The following is a 19,368-nucleotide window of genomic DNA, read 5'->3' as shown; positions in this document are numbered from 1 at the left end:
TCAAGAGTTATGAATTTGTTAAATAAGGATACAGTTTTCTCTATTAAGTCTAAGCTGTAATGAATTTTGATTGTTGGAAAGACAATTTTAATCTAATTTTAGGTATTAGCATCTTAAACTCAATGGTCCAAGGTGTTAGAATTTTATTAGAGTACTTACAATAAAAAAACTGAAGGAGAAGCGGGGAAACACTTTTTTTTAACGATAATAGTTTTTGAATCAAAGTTATTGGTGAGCTGAAATTTACCAAATTTTCTAAGGCAATGGTAGACAGATATTTAAAAAAATTTTACAGTAATGTTATATCTGCAATAGTTCCGTAGTAAAAAATATTGGTTAACAAATTTTCATAAACAATATTTTATAGAAAAGTTTGATAAAATTTTATAAATTGGTAAAAAAATAGTAAGATAAAATTAAATTGCAAAAAATATTATCAAAATAAATGCTTTTTGTCAGTTTTGGAAATTTTCATTAAAAAAAATTTTTTTTATTTGAAATTACATTATCAGTATCTGCAAAATATTATATCCAACTCTTCCCAATATTATAACTATAGCATTTACACTTTTACTTTTTTCACATTCTTGTAAGATCATGAAATTAAAAATTAATTTAACAATAAAACCGCAATTCATATTTGCTAAGTTATAAACGCTTACACGAAATTTAACACAAACGGTAATATAAAAAATAAATTAAATTTTCATCAATCAGGAAATAAAAATATTGTTCTTTGTTTTCTGACAAATTCCATAATTATTTAAAACTTCGGATAAGTTAAAGTAGGAAAAAAGTATTGTTTTTAATGATTCAGCAAATTCCAACTAACTAAAAGTTTTTCTCTAAAAAAGTATTACACTGTTTAGAAAAAATGCATTCTCATCTCTCCGGTTATTTTTTATTTAAAGTACTAAAAGAATTAGGTTTATAATCATAAATGAAGAATTTTCAACAAAAAGACCAGCTTTTAACAAAATAGTTGAATCCTCGACCAAATATATGAAGTTTCAATCAAGAAAGATGAGTTTTAAGTTAATAAGTTGAATTTTCAACTAAAAGGAACTTTTTTAATCAAAAAATGAAACCATCAACATTTTTAGTTAAAAAAATTAATTTGAAGAAACGAATTTTCAATATGTTGAATTATACTAAAAAAGCCGAATTTTTAACAATACATAAGAATTTACAGACGATTTTCCAACCAAAAATACAAATTTTCAACGGAAGAGTTGAATTTTCAACTATAAAGGATAAAAGATTAAGTTTCTAACGAAAAAGGCGAGTTTTCAACAAAATATATGAATGTTTAATCAAATTGTTGAATTTTCAACTAGAAAAGATGAAATTTGAATAAAAAGTAAAATTTTCGCAAAAATCAATTAAAAAGTGAAAATTTAACCAAAAACAGTTGCATTTTTAACCAAATACACTGGGAATCCCATTTAAGTCGTTCCGATCATTGTTGCCGCTGCAATTTCGGGGTGAGAGTGGAGCCATTCAGGGTCGAGGGGACAAAAGGACACTGACGTTCTGAACGAGCGAATGCTGTGTTCGCTTTGAGTCAATGCCATTTAGGATCATGCCCGAAACCGACTTGAATGGGATTTCCAGTGTGGTTAATTTTTCACGCCAAAAAGGTCGATTTTTCGGAAGATAATTGTATTTGATATTTCAAAATTAAAAAAATCTAATTTTCATCCGAACACTTAAATTTTTAACATAAGAGATGAATCCTCAAACAACAAAATTAATTTTTAACAAATTCACTCAATTTCACACCAAGTGATTGAATTTTTTACGAAAAATATGACTTTTATCAAAATAGTTAGATTAGACGTTGATCGGCGGCTCCCCTATACACTCAACTGCCGATATTACAAACCCTAGCTTAAAGTGTTCCTAGAACTGATGGCCTCCGCAGTTTCATGATGAGAGGAGCCGCGGGACGAAAGAGAGCATGTGCTCAACCAATCCGGTTTCATCATGCGTCCACATTTAACATAATGGTTTATGCGGACCTGCCTGCTTACGTATAGATTCGCCCGATTTAGGATCAAGGTCAAGCAAAGCCACACCCGAAAACGGTCTTATTTCGGGAGTTGAGTGTCATTTAAAAAAAATGCTGACACCAAGAAGTTCTAACTTCTTCTAACTGAATAAAAAATTTCCATATCATAATGATCTGTTTGAACAAGATGTTAATCAAGAGGATGTTTTATCTTTGGTCATTTATTTGACCTTAACAATGCATTTCGGAGATCCAACGGATCCATTCGACGATGAAGGAGCAGGCTTCCTGTATTACGTAAATAAGTTAGACACTTAAATCCATGCGAACTGTTAATTACGTAAGCAATTTCTGTTGACGTGATAGTCCAATCGTTAAGTCAACTATGTATAATTTTCTTTTATCATCACGAACGCTGCTTAAGATAGGCAACTTGGCATTTCAGAAAAGCGCAAAATCAATGGAAAGCTTTCAACTTTGACATTCTATTGTCACAGTTCCTGTCGACGAATTTCATTTTAAAAAATGTCCATATTTATTTATTCTATTTTTACGTCTTTTTTACCACATCAAATTAAATAGGCAATCACTAAAGCACCTCATTTCACACAAGGGTGGCTAAAAAACTTCATTTTCCAAATTCTTTGAATCTCCCTCATTTTTCCATGATAAATTTTTCATTTTCCCTGACCATAAATATTCTAAGACAGGCATTTTGATTTTGCAACGCTTTGAATATATAATCTGACACACAAGAAATAAAACAAATAATTAACGAATTTTTCTTAAGATAATTCAAGTTGATATTACAAAGAAAAAAATCAATTTCGATTAAAATAGTCGAGCTTTCTGCCAAGAATTCGTATTTTACAAAAAAATAGTTTAATTTTTAAACTAAAAAGATAAATTCCTAATAAAAAATATAATTGATGCACTTTTAACAAAAAAGATGAGATTTCCACCAAAAGAGATCAATTTGAAAACCAAGAAGATCACTTTTCAACCAAGAAGATTAGTTTTCTACTAAAGAAGTCGAAGATTTAACTAAATAGATGAATATTCAAATAAATAGTTAAATTTTCAACTAAAAAGAATAATTTTTGTTATCAAAAATGGGTTATTCTTTAGTAAAACAAATTAAAATTCAACCAAAAACAGTTGCATTTTCAATCCAATAGTTCAATTTTCTAGCATAAAAAAACGGATTTTGTAGCAGGAAATTAAGGCAAGTGTGCCAGTTATCGGAAGGTTAATGCGAATTTCAGATGTCAAATGCTTAAAAAACGATATTAAACATATTTAAAGTTTAAGAAATGGGTTTTATCGAATAAAACGTACCTTTAAAAGGGTAAATTACTTATTACTTGTAACATATCCTATTATCATGAATATTATAAGAAGTTCGAAGTTCTAAATACGAGAATGCATGGGTTATCGGCAAGTCAGAAATCTGGCTGCTTCAGTTATCGGCACTTCGATGTGTGAGTGATCGGCAATGGCGTTTAGGAAAAAACATTTTTGCTGAAAACGAAGAACACAACAGCTTACTATATGTAAAACACTGCCCATCTGTCGACAACCCATGCATTGACGAAGACTGGCACATTTACCTTAAATTGGATATTTCAAACAAAAGAAAAAAGAAAATTAGTTGAATTTTCCAGCAAAGATTTGAACTTTTAACAAAATAGTGCAATGTTCAACCAAATAGTGGCATTTTCAATCACGACAAAAAATAAATTTTAAAACGGAAAATTGGAGATGAATTTTCAACTAAAAATGAAGTATTTTCAACGAATAAAAATTATTCACTCAAAAAAACTAAAGTTATTAAAATGGTTCAATAAGCAGTTGAAGTTTCGACCCGAAAATGTAAATTCAAATAAAAAATAATTTTTAGTCAAAGACTTTCAACCAAAATAAATTTATTTTGAAGTAAAAAAAGACGAATAAAAAAAAATCACATTTTTCACCAAAGAGAAAAACCGACAATATAAATATTAATGGCAGCGTACCCAGAGGTAGATCGCGGAAAGAATGGTTAGAATATGTGAATGAGACCTTAGTTAGAAGAGACATAAGAAGTCACAGAAACACGACAGCCTGCATGAAAAAATGCTTGGACATAAAAGAAGCTAGAGAAGTATGCCAGGACAGGAAAGTATGGCGGCAAGTGGGGAACCTTACATAACGACTTCGTGAGGTTCTTCGCTTAGGGTGATTGCTAGAGAGATTGATCAGCAACCTGGGTCGGAGCAGTGTTGCGGAACGAACGTGTTATTTACTTAAATAGCACGAGAATTCTGGATCAATCTGAAAAATCTCTATCCCTTCCAAATACCACTCCTTTCCCCTACCGAGTGAGTCACGCCTACCCCGAAAGGGAAATGGCTTAATGGTGTAATAAAGCAGTAAAACTTTATGTACCCAAGTCTCGAACCAAGCAGTTTAATTTTCAATTAAAAAAGATCTATTTTCAACAAAACAGCAAAACCTTCTTTCAAAGAGATCAATTTCAAATTCCAATGATAAATGTTCAACAAAAAGTTATTTTTCATAATTCATTATTTTTTAATTTGAATTCAACCTAGAAAGACAAATTTTCAACGAAATTTTTGAATTATCAAATAAAGAAGGTTATTTGTTAACTACACAGTTTATTTTGAACAGAAGAAATTTATTCTAAAACAGGTGTATTTTTAACCAATAAGAGGTTGCCACCAAGAAATATATTAGCTGAATTTTTAACAAATTCATGTTCTGCTAAAATAGTAATTTTAGACACAAAAAGGCGAATTTTCATTGTGAAAATTCCCTAATTTTTCCCTGCCCATTAATATTCAAAGACCAGAATCTTAATCTTTTAATATTTTTCAGATAGAATCTTCTGTAAAAGAAATAAAAAAATACAAATTTATTGTCATTGATATTTATTTAGAGTGCCTCTAATAGTAATTCTCTGACTTTTCCCTGATTTTCAGGTTTTTCCTGACCTACGGACAGCCTGCTTCTCCTTTTTTAGACCTTGAAATTACAAGACTCTATCTCGGAAGTTCGGAATAAAAAGCAATAACTCGGTTTTAAACTTCATATATTGTTTTAGATTAAAAAGTTGATAAAAACAATAACTTAGCCGAGAGAAAAGGGGGAGGCAAATCGAGTCTTAAAGAGATAGAACCTAATCTTAATTACATTTTGCAATGTCTTACTCATTCGCGTGACCAAAAGAATATGTATCCAGAGCAGGTAATTGCAATTTATAACTGTCGGCTATGAGCAGTACTATACTTATGATTGAATTCTTACTTGTATCCACATTAAAGAACCAAATTTGTTCTTCTTTTAATAAAAAAACCTTATGTTTCTCATTTTAAATGTATACTTTAAATTCAATGATGAAAATCACAGAACAAAGACGTGCAAAAATATTGTATAACAGCAAACGTTTAATTAAAAATCATTATTTTCTGTTATTAGCGTTCAGGCTTTCGTTAAACTCTCGTGATTTATCTACTCGAAAACTATAATTTATTCGGAATAAAAAAACGGAGGAACTAAGGAAACTACAGAATTAGAACGTATTGTATGTATTTTTTGATAGCTGAGTAATTTAAAATGCCTGTAATTGGTCAAGTCTCTTTGCAAACGCATTTCAATCCGTTTCAATCAATAAATGCGTTTTAAATTTGGAACTTATCTGGTAATAATATGTGTAATTAATTCATGGGCTCAGTTAAAGCTTTATGGTAATTAATGTATGTAACATGTGTAATTACACATAACGTGTAGGACTCAATGAAAATTGTTCTTGGTGTAAAAATGCATTATGCTGATTGAGTTGATTCAAAGGCAGCAATAGTCTCTTTTCATTGAAGTGACATGAAGGTACTTTGACTTTCCAATGTTTTATCGCAGTAGTGAAACCAAACGATAGTTAGACTACTTTCATCCAAGTTACACACGTTTTGCTCACGACCAAATTAGGCTACACATGCCTATTTAAAAATGCTTCCTTTTTATTGTGGCTAGTTGACAAAAATTGGCAATTATTCTTAGGAAACATTTCAAAAACCTAGAAACGTTTCTGGTGGACAAACTTTTAAGAAAAAGTACAAAAAACTAAGAGAATTTTTTCAGGAATCTACAAATAAATGCAATAAATTACAAAAGAATTACAGGAATTTACAGGTTGTGCATATTTTTTCAGAATAAAATATATATATATATTTATAGGCTGCGAGCATCAAATTCACGTAAATCTTATGAATGAAATTTGTGCCTGACACAAAGGAGAAAACTCTCTTTTGGTGTCAGTTTGGAAAAAAAAATTATTTGGCGTCGATAAAAATCATAAAAAGTACGATTTCTTAATAACATAATTAGGAGCATAATTGTATCCCTAAACATTTTTAAAAAATATTACCTAACTTCTTGGTTATTCCGCATAAAATACCACAAAAACATATAATAGATAAGAGATAAAAATGTTAAAACTTTGGCACCAAAAAAAATTACTAAATAAAAAATTTCTTTAATAAGACTTAAAGGTTTCTTCATGACTAAAATTGAAAAAATAGCAATATGTATTTTTAAATATATATATTTATTATTAGATATTTTCTCAAAATCTTGGTCAGGTTTTGTTTAAACAATTATGTTTTTTATCCACAAAAAATTATGTTAAGTATCTCTGTACAAAAAACTAAAACTTTCTATTTTTTCCACGTTTCTCCCAGCATAAACCACTTGCAATTTACAGCATTACACAAATTATCTTTTAACGAAATTGACATATTTGCATATTTATATTATTATGCACATTGTTATTCCGCAGAAAAATTTAAAACTTGTACATTGTCTATATGATCTAAGCTTTTTATTTGTTATTAAAAAATTATCCAAGATCTTGCTTTATTATTTACCAGAATTGAGTTTTGTGTTTTGAATTTTTTGCATCAATTTTTGACACAAGATAAAACATTAAGACTTATTGATCCATTATAATTTAAAGATTCTAAAAAATAATTATTTTTTTAAATTTTGTTTTATCAATCAGAAGGCAATATTTAGAAAATGAAAACAGACTAGGTCACGTTGACAATTTCTCAATATGGTCTTCTTATTGTGTCAATAATGTTAAAAATGTTACACCGTCGCGCCGTTTAATTTAACTTTTATATTTCTCTCGTTTTAAACGTTTATGACTTTTTTTAAAATTATTATATACATGATTGATTCTCGGGCGTCAGGAAGCTTGGGTATTTCTTATTTATTTTTTTTTGCCTTGATAAGGATGCTGTATGAGTGCCGAAATGTCAGTGTTTATTTCTCATAGCTGTTTTTTGTTGTGATTTGATAATAATAAAAATAAAAAAGACGAAAGAAATAAAAAAAAGAGAGAGAAGGGGATTTGGTTGGCTGTCTTCTAATTTTTCTTTCCTCTTTTTTCTTTTTGTCCGAGGAGGGAAAGTGTTCTTCTTTATTTTTTTCAAATTTCAATAGGAACATTTTATGGTGGTTGTCCAAATTTGTTCGTTGGATTCTTGTTTTTCTTTTTAGGAATCCTGCACATTAATTTTATCATAGGACGTTAAATAAGATTTTCAATTTGATTTTAATCTCATTCAAATTTCTTTAATTTTTGTATAAAAATGATTTGATATAAAACAAGTTATTCTTTCTGTTTCGTATTTATGTATATTGATATTTCATAAAATTTTATTAATGCAACTATTCAAAGCCTTGTTAAAGACAAATTTATTAAAAATATTTCTGGTTCCAGGGTTTTTTATTTTTAATGAGATATCTATTATATTTTTTTATTCTAGTGAATGCTGAATCTCTCAGAGTTTTGACAATCTTTAGAAAAATTTGTAAAGATACTATTATGCTCATAATTATGTTCCCGAGAAACCGTACTTTTCCTACATTTTACCGGGCTAAATTTTATTTCCCAATCGAAGACTAGATGAGAGTTTTCTTCTTTATTTTAGCTATAATTGTTATTCTTTAAAGATTTCTCTAAATTCAATATGTATGCTTAAAAATTTTTTTAAATTAAAGCTTTAAACATTTTTAATTCAAGCGTTTAAAAATTCACGAGCATAAAATGGAAGCTTTTATCACTTTTAAATTGCAAATGTTGTCATTACAGGCCGTTAAACTAAACGATTAAAATTTTTGCTAATATAAGTTGATCAGTCGAACGATTTGAAGAAATAGAAATCCGCGATATCATTTTCAAATCGTTTCATATAAATTTCAATAAATTTAATAGCTATTCAAACATTTATAAATTTCAAAATTTTTAATCATTTGAATCAATTTTAAGTTAGAAATATTTATTTATACAACCAGATTTGTTTAAAAATCTTTTCAAGTACTCCCTTAAAAGTTTTGAAAAACTTTTAAAATATTCTTTTAAAATTAATTTTGCAATAAAAAAAATCATTTTTAGTTTTTCTAGGATTTTTGATAAAAAAATGTTGGTCATTTTAATTGTTTCAAAATTTTTAAAAGGCTTCTCAATGTTTGGTACAAAATCTTCAAAAATCTACATTTTCTTTAAAAAATTTAGAAATTGTTCAATTTTTAGTTATTAATAAAAAAAAATTTTAAGGTGTTTTAAATATTCTTCGGTCATTAATTTTTAAAAATAAAAAAGAGAGGGCGAGGTAGCGGAGATAGAAGTTGAAGAATGGCAGGAAGGTGAAGTGGAGTAATATGGAAAATTAAATTTTTGGCACTTGGAGCCCAATGAGAAAAAATATAGACAATAATTGTTAGGAAAAATTTTTGATTTTACAGGATTTTACCAAATTATAGGGAAAGATCAATTCAGTTAAAGCATTTTTTGAAATTGCTTGAAAATCTTCCAGATTTAAAAAAAATGTTTAAAGTATTTTGAAATATTTTTAGAATTTATTTGTAAATTAATCTTTAAAAATAAAATAACATTTGAAATTTTCTCAGAAATCTTAATATAATTTTTATATTCTCTTGGAATTTAAAATAGTCTTCAAAAATCTTATAAATTTTTTTGAAGTCTTCCAAAATCTACATTTTGTTATAAATGCCTTCAAATCTTCACAAGATTTAAATTATTTTTGATTTTTTTCAAAACTTTCGAATGTCTTTTAAAATGATTGGCATTATTCCTATATTTTTTTTAATTCACAAAATTCAGAAAAATTGCTTTAAAATCATCCAAATTCTTTTTTACGGTTGTTTACAATGTTAGTAAATATTCTATTTAGATTAATTTTTCAAAATAAAAAATCCCTGTCTGAATTAATTAAAATAAAATTATTTCGAAAAATAAATAACACCTCTTGTTTAAACTGCTTTTGATAGATGTGGAACTATGGATAAAATTTTAATTAAAAAAAAATGTTGCATAACTGAAATTGCTACTTGAGCTGCGATTTATTATAATAGCGAAAGTTCTTGGTGATAGCGTGATATTTTTAAAAAATTGTAGTTTCTTGTAGAAACTTATATATCGTATGTCATACCAAAATTGACAGTAAAGTGTCGAAATCTTGCTGGGCATTCTAAAAGTATTGATTGTAGAAATATATTTCTTTTTGCTTAAATTTGTATATTTTTCCAATAAACTACTAGTATTCACAACAATAATTTACGTTAAATTAAAGGTGTAATAATACCTTGTAGATTTCTACGAAAAAGTAGAAAAAATATGAATAAAAAGCTACACAAACTTTTGAATTGTACAAACTTATAGTTTATTGTTAATTTGTTTACTTTTCTAAAAGAAATACAAGACAAAATTATCCAATTGTGTTTAATTGCTTTTTCTTGTTAATTTTTTAAATAGTTTTTTTTACAAAAAGTACATGTTTTAACAAAAAATTACAGTTGTAGAAATGTCGTACTTTCTTGTAAAAATGTTTGCCACCAGGGGTGCAAGGATAAGCTATAGTTTCTCAATACATTAAATTTCGGTAGAATATCTTTATTAAAAGTATAGTATAGAAAAATATTTTAATTCTTTATTATGACATTATGACTCATAATTACGACTTATGAAGCAAAATCGTTTCTACGAAGGAAAAGTATCTAGTGCAAAATACTATAGCTTATTGTTTCTTCATGAAAAGAAATATGGTTCAGATTCCTTTACTTCTTTTTTTTTAACGATTGCAAAATGTATTGAACAATGCTACATATATATTTTTTGTTTAACAAATATATTGTGGGCAGAATAAATTGCACAGAATGAAATATTGAATTCTTTGCTACTGATAAATGCTCTTAAAATGTGATCAATATCATGGAAGCTCGAAAAAAATTTGGTTTGAGCTTCCGGCGGCACATAACTTCAAATGCCGATTGTAATAAAGCACTGCTATAGAATAAGATGATTGCTAACTGAAAGTAGAAATTGTTGCCAACATTTTAATTAAATAAATTTAAAATAAAGAATTCGAATAAATGGAATTCAAAAATACATATTTAAATTTTATATCCTTTTAAGTCGAAGAATGAACAATTTAGACATTGTTAAAAATCAAAACTTTGAACGGAATATTTTGGATTAAAATATGAAAATAAGGATCATTCAAAATTAAAATGTTTAACTTTATAGGATTCTAAATTCTATAGGCATAAAATTGAAGGTTCAATTAGATTAGGTTCAAGATTCAATTACATTTTGGCAAATTTATACAATTTTGTCCAAAAGAGTGAAAAAGCGAGCAATTTCAAACTTAGCAAAATCAAAAGTATAACAACCATTATTAAGAATAGATAATTTGAAATTGAAGAAGCTTAAAATTCAAGTCAAAAATTTCTACTTAAATATTGTATTTAAAGGTCGAAGGGCCTTTAAAATAAATATAAAATATAATAATTTCAAGTAAAATATTGCTTTCAAACTTGAAAATGAAAAAAAAAAACGGCTTAATTCGAAGCGTTTTACAAATTAAAGCATGAAAAATAAAATATTAGGAATGTTAATACTTAATTAATTACTAATCAATTTAAATAGTAAAATTTCAAATTGATGGTTTTGATGATGAATAATTCAAGTTTTTAAATATTGAGAATATCAAATTCAGTTGAACATTGCTCTATAAATCCATATATCTTTCCTATTTCTAAATTCCATGTTCTAAAAAATGACAAAATGGTCATTTTTATAAAGTAAAAGCACAATGACTCAAAGATCGAACTAATAAGATTAGTGTTTATGTGTCAAGAATTTGAAGATAAAAAGAGATTTTTGCCTATGTTCATATGACGAAACGTCTGAAAAACAAACAATGCGGGTATACTTCCTAAAAGGTTACACAAGAATATTGCCTTGATACTTGGCCTTGCATCCTAGAAAAGTCCCAAAAGGATTTTTGTGTCAGTTTAACAGAAATAAAGTTACTAACATTTTTTAGTTTACGCGGTAAAATATTTTTCATGTGAGTAAATATTTTAATAGCAATAAAAAAATTCTTTCAGCACAATTTGTATGAGGTTTTCACGCCCCCATTGATCCTATGTATTTCTTGAAAGAATACATGCTTGACCTTCAAAAATTAAAGTAAAAAACAAATTTGACTTTTTTAAAAAAATGGTATATTTTGGGTTTTCAAGAAAAGTATCATTCAATGAAAAAACTAAAATGAATTTTTGACCTTGGTTTTTCAAGCCTAATATTTTTTTTTTCTAACTGCGTACAATTTTATAATTTTTTTGAAACCAAACATGTTGCATAGTTCGATATTTTATTTTCATTTAACTTCAATGTTTATTTAAACTATTATTTTTTATTCTGGAAATTATCAAAATTGATATTTATTTATCACAGGCTTTACGGTCATCCTTTTTTGGTCAAAAATTCAACTGTATTGTTGATAAGTCGCCTTTTTTACTTGAAAATTAAAACATTTGAAATTTGTTTCTTTTTTGGTTTGACGGCCCTTCCTATTTTATAATTTTTTGTTTAGTTTTAGATTTAACCTTTTAGTTAAAAATTCAATTCTTTGTAGAAAATGAACTATTTTGTTGAAAATTTTTTTTTTTATTGTTACAAAATTTTTGTTCACAAATTTTACTATTCCATTTTTTGTTAAAAATGTATCTTTCTTAATTGAAAATTCAATTATTTGGATAAAAATGTATGAACTTTGTTGAAAGTTCGTCTTTTGTGGTAGAAAATTAATTTTCTTTGTTAAAAAATTAACTGCTATTAGGTAGACCATATATCGACGCCTCCATTCAATATGAGTCTATCTGTTGATAGCGCCGTGCATGAGACTATGCGCTGTGTATAAGAATAGGGAATAGTCTCATACATGGCGCTGCCAGCACATAGCCTCATATTGAATGGAGGCGTCGACATGTACTTATTTGACAATTTATCTTTGCTGGTAGGAAATCAATTTTCTTGGTTAGAAATTTTGAAAATCTGTTTCAGTTGATGATTCAAGTACTTTGTTGAAAATTCATCCTTTTTAGTTATATTCAACTGTTTCTTTTTTGAAATTAAACTTTATCGATTCAAATATAAATTATTACATTCTTTGTTGAGAATGATTTTTTCCCGTTTGAAATTCAACTGTTTTGTCGAGAACTCGTCTTCAAAATTCCACAATTTGGTAGAAAATTCGACTTTGATCATACAAAATTTACGTATCTTGTCGATAATTCATCTGTCTGATTCAAAATTTAACTATTTGGTTGAATATTCGGATTTTTTGTTACAAGCTCGTACTTTTGCCTTGAAAATTCAACATTTTATTTTTTTTATTTTTATTTAGAGAAAAGCTACAATTCTTATTTAATCCTAATGATAAAGACCTCATTTTAATCTTTAAAGAATTGTCTAAATTTGTATTTGGGTGGATTTAATTGAAAAAATTAATTTCGAAATCATACAATTATTAATGTTATAAACAATGACAGGTTAAATTTTAATTAGCACCACCCAAATATAATTGTAGAGAATCCTCCAAAGAATAAATTCAGGCCTGATCATTAGGATTAAATTATATTTGTAACCTTTTCCTAAAGAGAAATCAAAAACTAAAACGCTAAGTAACTACTGTTAAATAAACAATTTTAGCCTGAATTGTGTTGCCTAAAGTACACTTGGGAACTGCTGTCAAGTTTTTCAGAAATCAATAATAGATCTATTGATGTCGATTTTATCAATCATTTTAAAGATTGGCAACTTTTGAGATTGATTTACGTAATGTACATCCTTAAGCTTCTTGTTTTGAGATTGAAAATTTAACACTTTGGATGAAAATTTTGTTTATGGACTAAAATATCCTTCTTGATTGAACTGTTTACTCATGTACAATTTTTTGTTAATTTTAGCTATTTTTATTTAAATGAGAACAGAAATATCCCCCTCCCAACCAAACCTCAAATTAAATCGTCTACGTTGGTTTTGTACAAACCCAAAATAAATTGATGGAAACAATAAAAAAGGATGAAAATGTAAAAATTTCTTACCATTGCTAACAGCCAGGAGTCCAATAAGAGTGATCAGGATCATCATCGTTATGCAGCCGAAGCCCGGCGCTTCGAATTGAGGCATCATCCGAAAATCTTTTCACGCGGGTATCTCATGGACTCGGTAGTTTCTCCTCGTCCTTCCAGGGTATTATCTGTCACTTCCTGGATCAGGGACAAAGAGGAAGGTAGACTCTTCACCACGGCCAATTAGAACATGCAAATAACGATGAAGCATGTAACGATCACGAAGCCGCAATATCCGTCCTCATATAGACCTGCTATATTCTATCTGTGACACGTCGTTGTCGCTGTCTGCAATTTAGAGCGAAGGTGTTTCCGGTAGCTTCAAGTTCTCACTCGATGACACCCACAAAGCTCCAGGCACAATAATCAAAATTTCTCAAGGCTTTTTTTTTAATCCGGGTTATTTAGTAATCATTTTACGTGACTAAACAAACAGTTACTCAGTCTTTAAAACAGATTTGAATATTCGGTATACTTCGGGGAATTCCGGGGGACACCTGTTATCTGAAAACGTCAAACTTGAGATGAAAAGTGAAAAAACGTTCTTGGTTTTTCTAAGTAAGTCCTCAGTCTTTTTTCCGATTTTTTGTTCCAGTTCGTGGTTAGAGTCTAGGACGCACTATTCTCATGCGCACAAGGACTCGATGCACTTCTTTTTGACACAAAAACTATTTGGGTTAATGAGCGGAAAACTGAGATAAACGAACGGATTAAGGCAAATTAGAATTTATTATTATTGACAGATGCCTTGCATTAAGGAAAATTTATTTGAAAATAGAGAAATGTTTCGTATTATGAATGAGAAATATGTTTATATTAGCGTGACGATATCGTAATTATAAATTGCATCGAATGCAAATAAAACACATCTTGAACTACAAAAATGCACTCCCAACTAAAAGTTTTGGTAGGCTGATGTTTCTAAATTTTCAGTTCAGTATAATACTTTTAATACCATGTCTAAACTATATTTTCAAAATTATTTAACAAAAAACGTTTAAAAATTTAGCAAAGAATTTAACTTGATGCAGATAACCTAAAACATTAGAAAAGTTCAAACCTCATGCCAATTTTTTTATATTTAGAGTATTTGCTAGTAAAAAATAAAAATAATTAGAAATTCAAAAAAGCATTTTGCAAATTTTAGAATTTCTTGAGCGTGCAACATTTTTTTTCTATTGAGTTAAATCCAGAACTTTTTGAAAACATTTTAATATGTCGAATATAAAATTCCATCAGCTTAAACCAAAAAAAAACATCACAAAGAATCTCAAATTCGGATGTGTCTAGTCCAGAATTTTACGACGAGGCACTTCCATTAAACAAATTACTTTCTTTTTCATTAGCAAGAACTGTGGGACGACTGAAAAATCCCGACAAATAAAATTACTGACGCTGTGAAATTTCCGAAATGTAAAATTCGCAAATCATAAAATTTCCGAATTAGAAAATTCCTAAACTCGAAAATTTCCAAATAAAACATTCCTGAATGAATCTGAATGAACGAAATGAACAAAATTTCGAATTATTCGCAAATAATTCGCCAAATTGAAAAATTCCCGAACAATAAAATTCCTGAATTATTAAATTCCCAAGTAATAAAATTCCCGATAGTTTATAATATAACAGAATTTTTAAATTCCCGGCAGTTTATAATATAACAGAATTTAAAAATTTCCGGCAGTTTATGATATAACAGAATTTAAAAATTCCCTGCAGATATTTGCCGAATTATAAAACATTCGAGTTAGAAAATTCTCGAACTTAAATAATGAAACCAATTTTTTCATAGGTATTATTTATTTATTAAAAATACAGTATTCAAATATGTTTATAAAAAGACTATTTTTAATGTTTAAAGTCTCTAAAATTATTTTTTAAATTTACAATAACAATCATTCAAAAAAATTTCATCAAGAAACATATTTTTTGCAATAGTTGTTATTTATTATTCCTTCAGTCACCAACTGAGTCACGCTTTACCCCAAAAGGGATAATAAAGGCTTTATGGTATAACAATAAAATTCAAACAATTACTTCAGGAACTATAAACATTAAAGATATATTTTTTTAAATTAAAATATTTGATTATTGTATTTTTATTCAATAAGTAATATTTATAACAACAAATTTAATGTGTAAATTTGGGAATTTTCTAGTTCGGATATTTGATAATTTGGTAATTTTCTGTCGGGAAGTTTTAAATTCAGTAATATTATAAACTGTCGAGAATTTTATTATTCGATAATATTATAAACTGTTCGGGAATTTTATTACTCGAGAATTTTATTAATCGGGGATTTCATAATCCTGCAATCTTATTATTCGGGAATTTTAGTGTCGGAAATTTTATTTTTCGGAATTTTTCAGTCGCCCCAAAACTGTATATACAAAAAATCCACCATAATTTTTAAATCCATAGAACATTTTTTCTAAATTTTCAAAAATTTGAATCTTTAAATACAAAAAAAGAACAGAAGATATTAACTGATTTTAAATTTTTTCTTATTTCGGATGCCAAAAGATAAAGTTTTACCCTTAGAACAAACGACTCGATTAACTAAAACTTATAAATCACTTAACCCTTGAGTTTTATAAACTATTTTTAATATAAAAACCCTTCGGTAATATGCAAGCGATTTAATTATAAAGTGCGTATTTTTCTTTTATTTTAACTGAACGAATTTAAAAAACGTTGAATATATTTAAAGATATTAGTAATTTAAAAAGTTGGCACAAACCTCAGTTTTGATAGACATCTTCCCGCGGAATAATAAAATAAAAATATAAAAGAGGTCATTTAACGCAGATTTTCTTATTTTAACCCTTGCATGCACAACTGGGTAGCTGGATGCCCACCACGGTACATTTTTTTTTGTAAGTGGAGTAAAAATTAAGTATTCCCTTTCTTTTCAATTGTGAGTGTATAATTAATTTCTTATCATGTTATTTGATTCATGCATGTGAAACTTATTGAATAATAAATAAATATATATATATATATATAATTATAATAATTTCGTTAATTATTAATTAATGATTATTATTCGTTACATTCTGTAAGAGGAAACATAACGTGAAATATTGTGCTTTGGGTTGCAGCATAACCGTTCCGTTCTCGAGGTCCGCTAGGGACAGCATTTGATTTTTTTTGCGTTTTGTGCGTTTTTAAACGTTTTGTGCCTTAGGCACTCACGTTTGACATTTATTGAAAGAAATGACAAGGAAGCATTATAATTGCCTAGTTATATTACACCCATTTGTAAATTTTGAAAAATTTCACCGTATTTTTTTATAATGACTAAAGGCCTTTTTTTATAAAATTCTAAAAATTCTGAATGGAAAGTGTTCGAAATAGGATATACGCGAGTCTTGAACTATGGCATTTTACCTAGATTTTTGCATGCAAAAATAATGTTCAACTTTTCGAATGAATGGGTTAAGCATAAATCGACAGAATAATAAATAAACAAAGAGCTGAAAAAAACATTTATAGTTAGTGATCAGAAGAACCCCGCAGAGTATTTTGCTTCACTGATGAAATCTGAGAGAAATAAATAGTAACTATGAAATCTTCAATTAGAGGTAAATAAACAGTTATTATATCTATAAAATATAAGTTTAAACTTGTAATTGGGCTTTAGAAGCATTGCATTAAATGTATTGGCAATAATCCATCCAGTATAATTTTTATGTTAAAATTTACATCAATATAAAAAGAATGTTAATATTAAAGGTGACTCACTACCAAGGGCAAGTAATTAGCACGTGCATTCTGCATGTAGAAATATTTGTATAAGTAGCACACGAATTTATAAATTGAAAAAATATATTAAATGGAAACGTATAATCTAAACAATTTCAAATTATAAGGTTCAAAATTGTACCATTTTTAATCGAAAAGGATTACAAAAGAAATAATTTCAGATTACAAGCCTTCTCAATTATTAATTTTGAAAATATTATTTACGGAAATATTGCTGCTATGGAAGGTCAGGTTTTAATTTTATCCCAAAAGGTAATTTTAAAAGAAATCTCTCTGCAAAAAAATAAAGAAATTAATAATGTTCATCGGACTAATATATCAGACATTATAATTTTCCAAAATCCAAAAGACTCCTTGAAGCTAAAAACAACATTTAAAATATTAAATCACAGAAAAAAATCATTAATAATATGAATAGAATGACATCAACTTTTCTTAGAAAAACAATCATTAAACGATGACACAGTAACACAGTAAGGAAAACAACACAAGTGGGTGTTACAATAATGCAAGGCAAGCATTCAAAATGTTTCAACATACGAGGAAAACACCAAAATAAATCAAACACCTGGATTTCCGAGTCTCATTAAATAAAAAAGAACACTATTTTATCACTTTATAGTTCAGGCTCGTCAAAACTTTGTAAATAAAAAAGTACAATTTGTAGATAATGATCGTAATTTAAATAATACAGTCACGCTAAGCAAACATTTATCATCTGAAGTAGAACAATTGGTTAAAATAGGCAAAATTTCACATTCTACCTTTAAGAAAATGTTTTTTGGTAATTTTTCAAAGTCAGTGGAATACTGATTTGAATTGGCGATATTTAAAATCCGGGTTCACCGAACAGAGGTGGGAAGAGCGCCACAAGCAAGTCGCGTGTTCGGTGCTGCGCGCGAGACTGCATCGACGGACGGGACCGGGACGGACGTTCATGGGTTCGCGTTTCTGATATTGAACCCGCGTGGGGGTTCGTTGGGACCCCTGCAGTCCCTTCTTTCCGCGATAGTTTTGATCCCGTTGTCGTCGTCGAGATGCTCGCTCATGCCCCATACCGACCTCCTCCTCCGAGGATGGGACCGATGCGATGGGATCAGGGGAAGGACCCCCTGCACCCTCCTGCTACCAAGAGACCAAGAGTCAAGAGCTCAAGACAAACGATACGTCGCTACCGGGCCAAGGAATTTGCACGAGGAATTCGATCGGAATCCGATCTTAATAGGCCCCGGAGCTCGGTGCAGCTCGTTCCAGAAAAAGAGACACGTACCTCTTTCGCCCCTCTTTCGCTTTCATCTTCATTTTTCAATTTCATCTCGCCAGGCTTCAGGTATTTTTCGTACTTTTTCAATCAACTCTTCAGATTTTCCTAGTTTTTTGTTGTTAAAATACAATAGCTATTGCGCTTACGACATCCGGTACAGAAAATTATCGGGACATTCTTGCGACCGGTTAGGGCAGTGTCTAGACCGTCTAATTTATATTGTCTTTTCGGAACCTAATCTGGTGCTGACTAGTCTGTCATAGCCAAACATTTTTATGAGCGTTTAAATCACATATCTCTTTGCACATTTCCAAAAAGAGCAAGGGCGTTTAAAAGTATAAAAAATGAGCACTAAAAAAATTAATTTTTTCTCTCATCATCTAGTCAGTCCTTTCGGACGCCAATCGGGTGCTGGCTGGCCCATCAGGACCAAACAATTGTAATTGTCTAATTCCATTTTTTTGTAGATTTATAAAAAGAACAAGAGTGTTTAAAGTCATAAAAGAAATTAACCCTAAGGAAAGAAATTTTTTCCCTCATCATCTGATCGGTCTTTTCGGATCCTTATTTGGTGCTGGGTAGCCTATCTGGAACCAACAAATTTTCTAACTTTTGAATCCAAATATTTTGTTCACCTATTCAAATATACCAAAACATCGGTTTTGTAAAACCCGATGTTGTGATTCTTAAATTTGCTGGCCCACGTATATTTTAAGGGGCAGTGCGCGAGTACTCTCGCGAGTATATTGCGCAATATTATGCACTTCAGGAAATCCTCGACACTCTTACTAAATCGGAATCCTGGTGTATACGCTATACACCATA

General features: G+C 28.8%; 1 protein-coding gene across 4 annotated transcripts in view; it reads right to left on the bottom strand.

The window, feature by feature from the left end:
- LOC117169041 overlaps positions 1 to 18,157 on the bottom strand; it is a 48,958-nt gene extending 30,801 nt beyond the window's left edge. For 2 of the 4 annotated variants that reach the window (XM_033355121.1, XM_033355124.1), the window contains exons 1-2: positions 18,044 to 18,157; positions 13,487 to 14,017 (exon numbers count right to left, since the gene is read on the bottom strand). In XM_033355121.1, the coding sequence (XP_033211012.1) occupies positions 13,487 to 13,574 (88 nt within the window). In that variant the 5' untranslated portion in view covers positions 13,575 to 14,017; positions 18,044 to 18,157. Of the gene's footprint in view, positions 1 to 13,486; positions 14,206 to 17,847; positions 17,951 to 18,043 lie in introns of those variants that run through there. The other 2 variants (XM_033355122.1, XM_033355123.1) reach the window with 2 other exon arrangements.
- Positions 18,158 to 19,368: the final 1,211 nt, after the last annotated feature.

This window comes from Belonocnema kinseyi, chromosome 3, assembly GCF_010883055.1.
Source record: "Belonocnema kinseyi isolate 2016_QV_RU_SX_M_011 chromosome 3, B_treatae_v1, whole genome shotgun sequence".
Taxonomy (NCBI): Eukaryota; Metazoa; Arthropoda; class Insecta; order Hymenoptera; family Cynipidae; genus Belonocnema; species Belonocnema kinseyi.
The sequence above is the reverse complement of the archived record's forward strand: the minus strand, read 5'-3'. Positions and strand labels throughout refer to the sequence as shown.